The following is a 13,199-nucleotide window of genomic DNA, read 5'->3' on the forward strand; positions in this document are numbered from 1 at the left end:
CAGGCCTCCTAATGTTGCAAGTTTTTCTAGGATGTTCTTCCTGTATGGATGATTTCTATCCAGTCCAACAACATATCAAAAGTCTGGTACATCAACAAACAAGGGGAACATCCTCCTACCCATTGTGTCAAGAAGCAATGAGAGAGTGGTAATGAGTCATATTTTCCAACTGCTTTCTGATAGCAGTGCACATACCAGGGAAGACCAAGATTCTAGCAGACAGACTGAACAGATTTATTTTGCTACCTTGCAAGTGGTCTCTCACTCCAACAGTAGTGACATAAGTCTTTCATCAGTGGGCCAACCATACTGTGATCTTTTTGCTTCTCCCATCAGTTCCAAAGGCCGCAAGTTCTTTGTTCTGATACCTCCAAAGGGGGAGTCCCCAAGAGATTGGGCCTGCGATCTTCTATATGTTTTCCCACCAACTCCCCTAATTCCAAAATTTCTGCAGAAAGCATTACAACAGAAGATCAAGGTTATCCTCATTGCACGTTTCTAGCCTTGACTGGTGTGGTTTCCCTTTCTCTGATATCATTTGGTACACTCTTCTTAGATGAGACCAATTTTGGATTTCAGCAATCTAAATCAGTCTGTTCAGTACATAAAGTTTCAGATGGTCACAAGGATGACCGGATGTGCTCGATAGATCTTCAGGCTGCATACTATCACATAAAAATGAACAGATGTTCCAGGAGATATCTATGCTTCCAGCTGGGAGCCAGTCATTACCAATTCAGAGTTCTGCCCTTTGGTCTCACCACAGCCCCAGGGTGTTTACCAAATCTATGGCAGTAGTAGCAGCTCACTTGAAACTGCAGGGATTCTGGATGTCTCCATATTTAGACGACTGGCCCATAACCGCTCCGAGCAGGCATCATCTGATTCAAGCGCGAGACTGTGTACTCCAGTTACACTATCATCTGGGAATTTCTGTCAATTACAACAAATCTCTTCTCGAACCAACACAGATATTGAAATTCATAAGTGCTTCTTTCAAGAAGGTCACACAAACAGCATCTCTCCCTTTGACAAGAATTCAGACTATTCAGTTTCAGGTCAGGAAAATCATCCAAAACTCCTCTCTCAGCTCGATTAATCCTCCAAGCTTTAGGGTTAATGTCAACGGCAATCATCCTTATATCAAAAAGTAGGAACTGGCAATTAATCCTTTGCACTTCAAAGCATAGTAAACAAAAAGTTTCTGGAACCATGACTAAACAAGTAGATACTTTCAATAAAACTCAGTTAAGACACTTAAAGCACAATTTAAAAACACTAAAAATGCATGTATATCAGATTTCAGGTATCATAGTTGACTCAATCCCATCAGCGGACCAGGAGTTTTCAGAGAGACAAACCGGGCTCACAAGCAGAACATCGACCAGTGACAAGCCAAACAAGGACATAAAGAAAGAACTGCTATTCAGTCTTTCACAATATACTTTAACACCTGATGAATACTCTGTTCTAAAAAGAGCTTTAACTTTTGTACCTGAGCAATTTGCTTACATTGCACAATCTGTTAGGGAGTTCAAATATTTTGTAAGAACTCGTAATTTAAAACTGTTATTTGGTTTAGGTTCTGAAAAGATAACTAACCGCTACAAATCAGCAAGCATGTATATACCCTACAAAGCTCCACTGTTCAAGTATTTTAAAAGGCTGCAGAACATGACATATGCCAAATGTACCAAAACAAACATATTAATTCCTTCCTCAATATCACATATGCTCTGTGTAACGCTGTAGATTAACTAGCTAACAATGAACAAATACTAATCAAAGGTGCTGAGAAAGGGAGTGGAGTGGCAGTACTTGATACTGATTACTATGTACAAACTATGCTAGACATGTTGAATACAGATGTGTATAAAAGAGACATGAAATCTGTATAATTGTAAAATTAGTAACAGACACATTACATAGAATGCATGATAATCAATTATTTGATAATGACTGGTTACAGTATTTAGTCACTACATCCCCATGGACACCATTCATATATGGTGTCCCAAAGATGCATAAATCCCTATCAGCACCACCATTGAGAGCAGTAGTATAAGCTGGGGCTGGGTCACTGAGCCCCTATCTAAATACCTGGATTCCCAGTTAGAGTGGTTTGGAATTCACAGGTACCATCATGAAAGATACCAATGATTCTCTCAGCCAATTGTTTGCATGGTCAAATGAACAGGACCTGAAAGACTGTCAATTTGCAACACTCAATGTAGGCTCATTATTCACTGTAATACAGAATCAAATAGGTATACAGTATGTTAAACAATACTTAATAGAATATTCTCCGTATACACTAAGGCACATAGATTTTCTGTGTGAACGACTGCATTTGGTCTTTACAAATAACATCTTTCTTTTTCATACCCACCTATATAAACAGATAAAAGGCATGGCGCTACCTGAGTTTTCGTTCCTGAATTGACGCTGAAATGTTCTAAAGCTAAGTACCCCATTGGGGATCCTTTTTTCTTGCACTAACCAATATCAGAAAAAGTTAATAATTGTCCCACCTGTGGAAAGCAAATACCACACCGAGACGTCCACTCATTGCGTCACTTGTCTAGGCCCAGACCACAGCATCTCCCGATGTCACTTCTGTGCTTTGTTTAACGCTAGAACTGTCCATCTTCAGGCCCGTATTGTAGCCAGGTATTTTCGTTTACATTCCTCGAATTCCAATATGGCTTTGGTAAGCCATCCGACATCAGATCTTCCGAAAAAATGTAAAGATAGAGACAGACCGCACAGGTCCAAACCTTCCAACGACGCTTCCGTTAAGCTAGTCATCAGTCCTCCAGTACTCAGTGAGACGCTTTTGCAGCCCCTGATGCCCGCTTCAGTTGATTCGCAGGCCGCTACCAAGACCCTTTCGGAGTCCGGTATGCCACAAAACTCTTTTGTTTAAGGATCCTGCGGTCGTCTCTACCTTGGATGGGTCCAGAGCCGCTGAGCAGGCATCGGTTTCCGAGGAAGTTCTTTGCACCACCAAATCTCAACACAAACTGACATCTTCTTTCATGACTACCATTCTTTTGAAAACAACCGAGTTCCTTAGGCCCAGGGTTCGAACCCCACCCAAGAAACTGACCACCCACTCTCAGGTGCCTGCTACCTTACCTCAGTCTCAAATGCTTAAAATGGTGGAATCATGCTGATCAGGGGAAGCTAAGCTACCCCCTCAAAAAGGAAAAGAGATCTGTCCAAAGTAGTTTTGTCTGAACAAGTCAGATGAATCTGATGCATCTGACTATGAAGACATGCAACCCCTCTCCACTTATAAGGATTCTGATGCAGAGGAATCCATTCCTTCAGTCTCTCCCCCAGAGGATTTTTCCTTTGGGGAAAACCTGCATACTTTAAGGGAGCATTTCCAATGGGAGAGTCAGGACTACTGTCAGTCTAAAAAGAGACTTGGGGAATTCCTCTATCTTCCACAACACAGACCCTTAGCCATCCACCCAGTCCTGGATGTGGTGAATGATGTTTTCCTTGAATCCAGCTTGACTCCTGACAGCCCTACCTCTTGCTCCCAGAAAATCAGACAGGTACTACAGAGTCCCTGACTCACACAAATATCTTTTTAAAAATCCAACAGCTGACCCTGAGGTCATTTCTCAAGGGCCAAAAAGGGTTAAAGCAACCTCTGCTAAGAATCCTATCCCCTCAGACAGGGATTCCCAAGCATTGGACAGATGGGGTAAAAAAAGTATACATCTCAGCTACTCTTGCTATCAGGGCACTGAATTGTCAGTTCCATATGCTTAAATATCAGCAACATATCTTGGAACACCTTAAACAGAAAAATGTCTTCCTTTCCTGCTTGGGCAGAATCTAAAGATTTAATGCATTCTGCAACTCAAGTAACTAAACACACTTTGCACTGTGGTTTTGATGCCCTAGAAGCTTCTTGCAAGGCATCAGTCACTGAATCTGTCATTAGAAGACATACATGGCTTAAGGAACAACCCCTGCCAGATAATGTCAAATCTAAATTGTTGGATGCCTCTTTGCAGAAAGATAACTTATTTGGCACTAAGGCAGAAGAGGTCTTAAAAAAGATGGAAGAAAAAGCAAAATTTATGCAAACAGTTAAATATTTCTTACAGGTCCAGCAGACATTTCTCTCCAAGTGCACTGGTCCTTTCCTGCTCTGAGTAAACAGGCCCAGGCTAGGCCCCATGGAAACAGACCCCCCCCAGACAGCAGCCTCTGGGAAAGCAGAGGTCTAAGCAGTGGACTACCTCCACATAAAAAACAGGGAATTCTAAGCCCCACCCCCTTATGGTAAGAACTCACAATGTCTCACCTCCTCCCGACCTCCCCTCTGCCCACCTTCACTTACCCCTAGGAGGAAAACTCTCCTTTCACTCAAGCACCTGGGCCACCATTACTAAGGACCAATGGGTTCTAAACATTGTGTCTCAGGGATACAAATTCTCCTTCCACACCCTTCGAACCCCAAAAGGGTTCCCAGATCTACCACCAAATCTGCGGGCTGAGGCTCAAAAGCAAATCCTTTCTCTGCTCTCTTTGAGGGCAATAGAGCACGTTCCTGCAGAACAGATAGGGCAAGGCTTCTACTCCAGACTTTTTCTGGTGCCCAGAAAAGTGGGCACCTGGTGCCCTATCCTCAATCTGTCCATTCTAAACACCTTCCTGGTGATCCCAAAATTCAAAATGTTTACCCTCCAGCAGCTGCTACCCATGCTCTCCAAGGACGCTTGGCTAGCCACCCTGGATCTAAAAGAGGCCTACCTCCACATTCCTATCAGGGGATCATGCAGAAAATATCTCTGCTTCAGGGCAGGATCTCAACACTTTCAGTTCTCTGCACTTCCCTTTGGCTTATCTACTGCTCCCAGAGTTTTCACAAAATGCCTTGCTCCAGCTATTGTCTTTTGCAGACAAAGAAATATTCAAATTTATCCCTACTTAGACAACTGCCTTATTCAGATGTGTAGCCAGGAAAAGCTGCTCAAGCATCTGACCTTTGTAAAGAGCCTACTAACCTCCCTAGGGTACACAGTGAATGAAAAGAAATCAAAACAGGTGCCCACCCAAAGGATACTCTTCCTGGGAGCAAGTCTGGATACAGCATTCCAGATGGCATACCTTGCACCAGAAAAAAAACAATTTTCCTGTCAGCCTACTTCTCTCAACTGGCCATAAAGCCCCAGCTTTCTGCAAGAAAAACCCTGCAAGTTCTGGGGTTCATGGCATCTTGCATACTCCTCATTCCATATGCCAGACTGCATATGAAGAAACTTCAGTGTTACCTAAAGAGCCTCTGGTGTCAACACTCTGAAGACCTGGGAGCTCTTCTACCTATAATTCCTTGCCTCAGAAAGGAATTTCTTTGGTGGGCAACAGCATTCTGCCACAGCAAGGGACTGCCCTTCTCCCCACACCCCGCCGCCCAGACCCTCACCACAGATGCATCAGACTATGCTTGGGGTGCACACCTGGACAGCAGATGCATACAGGGCCAGTGGAGCCCACAGCAAATCCCCCTGCACATCATTCAAAAAGAGATGATGGCTGTGCTGTATACCTTGATAGCTTTCCAAACCTCTTCTCTCTCTCTCCAGGGGTTCTCCTGATCAAAACAGACAACACCACTGTGATGTGGTGCTTCAACAAGGAGGAAGGGACTCATTCCTACTCTCTATACAGGCTGGCCATGACCCTTTGGCTCACAGCCTCTTCCATGCAACTACACCTGTTAGCACAATACCTACCAGACTCTCTCGGCTCCCTGGCAGACCAATTAAGCAGAAACCTTCTGGACCCACACGAGTGGCAGCTCAACAGAAGTACTTTCACCCTAATAACTCAGGAATGGGGAACCCCAAAGGTCGACCTCTTTGCCTTCTGCAACAACCATCAGCTCAACAAATTCTGCACCAGGGAGCATCCCTGCATGGCTTGGAAAGTGGATGCCCTGTCCTTCCCCTGGGTCATCCTCTTGGTCTATACCTTTCTTCCCCCACCTCTCATCCCCAGAGTACTGCTCAAAATAAAGGAGGAAAAAACAAGGACCATTCTTATAGCTCCAGACTGGCCCCAACAGCACTGGTACCCCTTGCTGCGCAGCCTGTCCCCGCTGCCTCCATGGCATCTTCCTCAGATTCCAGACCTCCTAACCCAGAGGGAAGGGGAATTAATGCATCCCCAATTGCAGACACTCAGTTTGGCAGCTTGACTTATTCCCTAACCCCGAACCTATCTGCCATCCTCAGTAAACAGGTTATGGATGTTATCCGTTAGGCCTGACACCCTAGCACCAGAAAGTCTTATGCAGATAAATGGAAAAGGTTCTGCACCTGGATCCAGGCTAAGGAGGCCAATACGGCACAACCCTCCAGCCCTCTCATCCTGGATTACTTAGCTGACTTACTACACGGTGGTCTCTCTTTCTCCTCTATAAAAATTCATGCCTCTGCTATTTCTGTTCATTTTCCCACTGAGCAGCCCCTTTTCTCGCACCCTTTGATCAAACAGTTCCTCAGAGGGGCTAGCAACTTAAGGCCCCCCAGAAGGGCACCAACACCAGCTTAGGACCTTAACTTTGTCTTGGGAAAGCTCACCCTGGCTCCTTTTGAACCAGCTTCTTCTGCAGAGCTAAAATTTCTCTCCTGGAAGACAGCCTTCCTTCTGGCCATCACTTCAGCCAGAAGAGCCTCTGAGCTGCAAGCACTCATGGCTGTGGAACCCTTTATCGTCTTCCATGCAAAACTAACCCATCCTTCATGCCCAAGGTGGTGTCCAGTGTGGCTCTCAACCAATCCATTCATTTGCCCACATTCTTTCCTAATCCCCAGAACAAGGGGGAAAGGATTCTTCACTCTCTAAATGTGCACAGACAGCTCAGATACTATCTGGACAGGACTAAATCCTTCAGAAAGTCTGATCAATTGCTGGTTAGCTTTGCTACAGGGGCAGAAGGCAAAGCCATCTCCAAGCAAACCGTTTTCAGATGGATAGCACACTGCATCCATTTCTGCTACAAACAGCATGGTAAGCCTCCCCCCAAGGGGGTCAGGACACACTCCATCAGAGAAGCCTCCACCACTGCAGCTTTCCTCAGAGGAGTCCCCACCAGGGACATCCTGGAGGCTGCCACCTGGACATCTGTTCACACTTTTACCAAACATTACCACCTAGCTCTCTTCTCAAAATCCAGGGCAGGGTTTGCCTCTGCAGTCTTGCAAGGTATCCTAGCCAGCCCTAGCTTCCTTGACTGCCTCCACCCATTTCCTCAGCTTTGGGAATCTACACAAATGTGATGACTGCAACAGTGAAACACAAAGAACATAATAGAGTTGTGTACAGTTACCATAAATGTAGATGTTCGTTGTATTCAGTGTTGCAATCCTGGTTTCCCTCCCTCCACCCCCCTTTTTTCTCTTTCTCCTTTTGTTGCCATTCTTCCTTATTGTTCTCCTTTCCTTACAAGAGACATATTAGTATTTATTTTCCACTGGTGGGGGTTTTCCACCAGAACCTGGCCTCCTACTTTGGGGTCTCCTGACAGGTTAGGGCAAGAAAAACTGATGTAATGGCGTCTGCTGCCTTACTTTATACCACTGACAACCTGACGTCAGTCCTCAAGTGACAGCAACCGACCCAGAAATACTAAGTCTCTGGTATTCGGGCCAGCCGAGGACTACCCTGGCAGGGATAACCCGAATGTGATGACTGCAACAGTGAATACACTCGAACATCTACATTTATGGTAAGTGTACACAACTGTACTTTATTTTAAAGTCTTATGTGTTTTGGGGTGGGTTGCATAGGAGTATGACATCTCTTTTTTGAATTTTACAATGTTTTATTGTTTCTGAGTTGCTGATTTGGAATAAGTAAAAAAGAAATTAAGTAAAAGTATTGTTTTTGTTTGTTTCTGGCAATGACAAATTCTTAAAAATTGTTCGTAGAATTTGAAACCTCAGACCTTCAAGAATCCTTACGATGTGCAGCGGAGCAGTCTTGTAGATCATTTGACGAGAATGAGATGTAACCTATTGAGGACAACACGCAATATCCTTAGAGGGCAAGATGAAGGTAAATAGTTTTGTTCTCATAAAAGGGAAAAAAAATGAAAGCTACAAATGTAGTGACACATTTATAGAATTTATTCAGCAAGAAGTGGAACAAGCAGTAGTTTTTTGTCTGCCACTTCAGTCTTTGCAGTTAATCGTACAAGTTATTGCACCTGACAGTTTGCAGTAGTACTACTTCTTTTCCTTTGTGATTTGGCACTGAAGAATGAGCATTTAGAAGGAGCATTAGGTGATGGCTTCAGTGCTTTCTACAGATATATTACAGTGTTGTTTATTGAATAGAGTACATCCTTCCATCTCACACACATCTTCACCAAGGGTATATGTTCGTGGACATTACTGTTTATCTGTAGTTTTTAGATTGTCTTGTTGTTCCTTGATTCTTTCTTTCCTCCATAATTAGCTACTCTTATTGGCATCACTGAGTTGTAGTTGTAATACACAGACATTTTGTTTGCTATGTTCCATACACTTTTACTAGAGCTGTTTCTTATAGCCATTGACATTTATGAACGTCAGCTGAGATATCATATTTGAAGTCATTAAAAACATTATGCTAATATATCATTGCATACCTTTGGGCCATATGGCTACTCATTAATAATTTCCAGATTTGCAGCTGAAAGCCATCTTGTTGCAGTTAAATGAATGGGTTGTCAGACTGAAAGGTAAGAAAAGACTTGGTGCTGAGCCTTTACATCACCCAGCTATTAGCAGTCAGTTGTGTGTGTATTTCCAGTAGTACACAGACTTGCCATTCACTCTGGTGATGGTATCATTTTTAGGTTTATTTTAACAATGTCATCTAATGCATCCTCACAGAGCTTCACTAAGTCAACAGTAGATGAGTAGGTTATTATGCTGTTACAGTTACTAAGGTGGATGGTACACTGCTGTCAAGGCAAATAGGCCATTGAGTGCAGGTCATCTCAGGCTCTTGTTATCAGGTTCTTACTTTGCCATATTAGCAGTTTTGTTGATTCCTAGGTCATTTCCCACCATGACTGCAAGCCAACCCCAGTAAGGCTCAGCCCATTCATTCCTCTGTATGAGAGACTATATCTCAGTACTGTATGGGATGAGAGCCATCTGGGGGAGTTATCAAATAGGCACCCATGAGGGTTTACTAATGCCATCACAGGCATCCCAGCAACGGAGGGTGTTTTTTCTGTACTCCTGACTCATTGGCAACATTCTTCAGCTGACCTGTTCCTTGTTTTTAAGTCAGTAGACTGAATATTAATGATGATATTTTATATGGTGTGCCTTGAATATGAGCAAGTCAAGGTGTTGCTGCATTTGCCGCCAAGACTGTTGGGCATAAGTTTGGAGTTCTAAAAGGTGAGACTTTTTTAGCTTGTCAGTTTATTGTAGAGAAATTTGCAATCATAGTTGATTGTAATGTGCCAGGCCTTCTTGAGCAGTAACTTTGCTGTCAGAGGTGACAGTACACATCTCTGCAGTCACGGCTGTATTGTTGTTGAAAGTAAAGTGCAAATTTAATACAGAGTTTGTAGTAGATGACTGCTCCAAGTATGTATAAGAAGGTTGATGAAAGAAGGGTGATGCTCATGTTGTTGAATATTCTAAATATGAAACCTCAAAGAGTTAAGAAATCACATAATATGAAATTTGAATTCTTGAATAGGCAGGTATTAATACTGAAGCAGTTTATGTAAGAGTAGGTAAACTCAAAACAAAATGTAGCCTAAAAGATGTTGTATATGGGGTAAACAAATGAATTTACTGGGGCTGTGCCCCCCCATACCATCTAGTGTGTGTGTGGGGGGGGCTCTGCCAGCACACCGCCAAGTCAAGGTTGCAGGTAAGATTAGAAATAGAGTAAAGCCCCTTTCTAGATTTTTGTTTATGTGGGGGTGTGTGAAATGCAGGTGGATGGAGTTCTTATTTAGGGGTGTGAGAGATGTGTGTGGATGGAGTTCTCTTGCATTAAATGTTTCCTGGTGATCTCTTTCCATTAATCACATATTTAGGGTGTGTGTAAATACTTGATCTGATGTTGTCCTTTTCATTCTTCATCAACCAATGGGTTATGGATCTGATCCTCAGAACCAACTTGGACGCATACTTAAGACTTTGGATCCAACTGTCGAGCTCTTCCCTCTACCCATGATGCCCTAGTCCATCCCCAGTACCCCAGATCTCATTTGCCACCATCTCGCTCAGATGTAGGATCCTTCTCTCGCAGCACCCCCCCCCCCAAGTCTTTCAAGTTTTCTTGTAAGTTAAAAAAATTTAATTTTCTTATATAGAATTTCCTTTCTTTTTACTGTAAACCTAGCTCTCAGTCTTTTTTTTTTCTGTGTCAGGAGTTTCTCATTGATATTGAGAACCACCACGTATATCTGCAACAATATCCACTGACTTTGTTGATTCCTGCAACAGGACTCGTATAGCCTATCGCTGAGCTATTACACCTCCTAAACGTGTGAAAAGTTTAAGTACTTAGTCTTTAATTTCTATATCTGCTTTACACCCACTTGGTGCTGCGGTAGCGTTGTCACCTCACAGTAAGATGCTGTTCGGTTCGATTCTCAACTAGAGCGTCTTCTGTGTGGAGACATGCGTAAGTGGACGTTCCTTCGTTGAAGGCTGTGCATCAGAGCTGGCAACTCTGTACGTAAAAATCTTCTGCCAATCATTAGCAGACCGGAGTTCCGCTGTGGCGACCCCTAACCAGGAAAAAGCCGAAAGACACAAAACTTTGCACCCACTGCATGAAGTGTCCTATATAAATTTTGCTAGCTGAAAACTACTCGTATGGAATTTTTTCCTGTATATACTCTGTATTGCTTGTATAATGTCTTTGATTTGAGAATGATTACTTATGTACTGTTTTTTCACCAATTGGATAAGCTGCCAATATTATGTACTAAATGTCTTTATTAATGTAAGTTGTGTATTGCATGTGAAATGTCTTGTATATGGAGCTTTTCTCTCTGGGAATCCACTGAAAATGGGCACTTCTGGCCCAGCTGGACCATCCCGGTAAACAAATGCAAATAAATAAATAAATATTACCATAATATTTTTTTTAATTTACCATCGTTGATAATTTCTCTTTCTGTACTCCTCCTGTCTCCTACACTTTTAACAGGGTAAGTAATTCTTAATTATCTTTGTTGGCATTTTTTTGTGTGTAAATAAAAAATATATTTTTTGTTACATTTTTCTCTCTCCTTTTTCTCCCCCCCTTGTACTGTCATAGCTGACAGGTTTTAAAAAATGAACTTCTTGTGGGCACAAAATTTGTAACTCAGATGCCCACAAGGAGTGTGAATATGTCTAGGAGCAGCTCATTTAAACACCAACTGCTCAATATGTGCAGCATTCAGTATAAGAGCTTTAGCTAACAGACGCAATAAACTTATCCTTAAGGGTTTACTTCCTCCCTCAACTATGTCTTCTTCAGGGGCTCAAACCCCCAGTATGACCTCTAAAACTCCTTCGGAGCATAGGAAACATTCACCACCAAAGTCTCCCAAGACTTCTTTGGAACTGCCTCCTAAAGTTTCATAAATATCGGTTCCAACTACTTCAGGTCCAAAAATACATACTCCAGATCCAAAATCTTCATATCGTAAAACATTGGATTTGATTATCATATCAGCAATACCTAAATGTCAGATTACAGATTCCAAGCCCTCTGATCCGAAGCCTAGTATATAGTACACTCCTAGAGCTCATTCTCTTAGTTTATTTTGGATCTGATCTCCCCTAAGCTCCATTCCTCTTTTATGCAAACTCCCAAAAAGCAGTTTAGGCTTCAGTCAACTACTTCATCCACCAGGTCCTCCAGAAATCTTTCCAAAGCGGAGGTGGATAGGATGATGCAAAATTTCCTTAGAGCTCATATCCAGATGGAAGTTGTCTCAGATCTGTCCCATATTAGATCTGTGAGTCTTCCTGCCACTACTCACACGGTATTATCTCCTTCTCTTGTCTATCCTTTGGTTTCGTAGCCCCTGGATCGACAGCTTCCAGAGTTCCTGAGTTGGATCTGAAGAGAATTCCTTGACTCCAGTAGCATCCCTGACCAGTTCTGCTACTGTTCCTTTGGATAGGAATGGGTCCTTGAGCCGAAGCACTGGCATTGGATCCGTGGAGCTGGGATTTACTCCAATTTTGACAGATCCATCCCTGCCCCTTGAAACCTTGACACTGGAAACCTTGGTCCAGTTCCCTCCTCCAGGCACGGATCTGATCGAAGTCGTGCCCCTACTGGAACACTCTACTCTAGTGCGGGTGGCCACTACTTTTCCTGGTCCATCTGCCTTTGAGGCTGTGAGAAGGGCTTTTCTCATGCTAGAGATCTGGACTGTCTTCCTTTGGATACTCCCCTTATTCCCGCTTCAGTTCTGAACTCTGAGTCCATCAGACCTACTCCACAGGGACAGGCTGTTCCATCTAGCTTCCAGTTGGTTCCCATGGAGAAACTCCCTCTCTCTTCTGACACCTTCCCTGAACATCCCCCTGAGGAAGTCCATCGGAAGAGAACATGCAAGAGGATGCACATAGATTCCCTGCTGGAATATCTCACTGAAGATACTGATTTTGAGGGAGAAGGGGTCCCCCAGATCACCACCTGATGTCATCTCCTTTGGAGATATATTAGAGATTCTTAAACAAAAAGGTGGTTGGTCTTCTGAAAATCCTTCTCCAGAGGAGTTGATATTTCTGGAGGCTTATGGCTCTGGTCCATCTACATCTTAGATGGCTCCCCTGATGGGTGAGATTGTTGATCTAGTCTCTCGCTGGGCATGGAAGGAGACGGATCACAGCCTTCAAGGACCACATTCTTGAGGACAACTAATGGTAAAGACGGACAACACCACTGTTATGTGGTACATAAACAAGCAGGGGGGTACACATTCTTACCTCCTTTGCAGACTAGCCATGGCATTGTGGAACACAGCCTTGAGCTACCAAGTGCACCTACAAGCTCAATTCCTGCCAGAAAAATTAAATACACTGGCAGACGGATTAAGCAGAAACCTCATGGACCTACATGAGTGGAAACTGGAACCAAGGATTTTCAACATGTTGACAAGCAAATGGGGGGAGCCCAGATATAGACCTGTTTGCCTCTCCCCA

The 13,199-nt window shown here is 43.3% G+C and overlaps 1 protein-coding gene across 1 annotated transcript in view; it reads left to right on the forward strand.

The window, feature by feature from the left end:
* INTS6 (integrator complex subunit 6) overlaps nucleotides 1–13,199 on the forward strand; it is a 1,595,672-nt gene that overhangs the window by 1,130,535 nt on the left and 451,938 nt on the right. Inside the window, exon 13 of the mRNA XM_044071680.1 lies at nucleotides 7,959–8,085. Coding sequence (XP_043927615.1) covers nucleotides 7,959–8,085 — 127 coding nt within the window. The remainder of the gene's footprint in view (nucleotides 1–7,958; nucleotides 8,086–13,199) is intronic.

This window comes from Protopterus annectens, chromosome 5.part0 (assembly GCF_019279795.1).
Source record: "Protopterus annectens isolate FY-2018-M chromosome 5.part0, PAN1.0, whole genome shotgun sequence".
Classification (NCBI taxonomy): Eukaryota; Metazoa; Chordata; order Ceratodontiformes; family Protopteridae; genus Protopterus; species Protopterus annectens.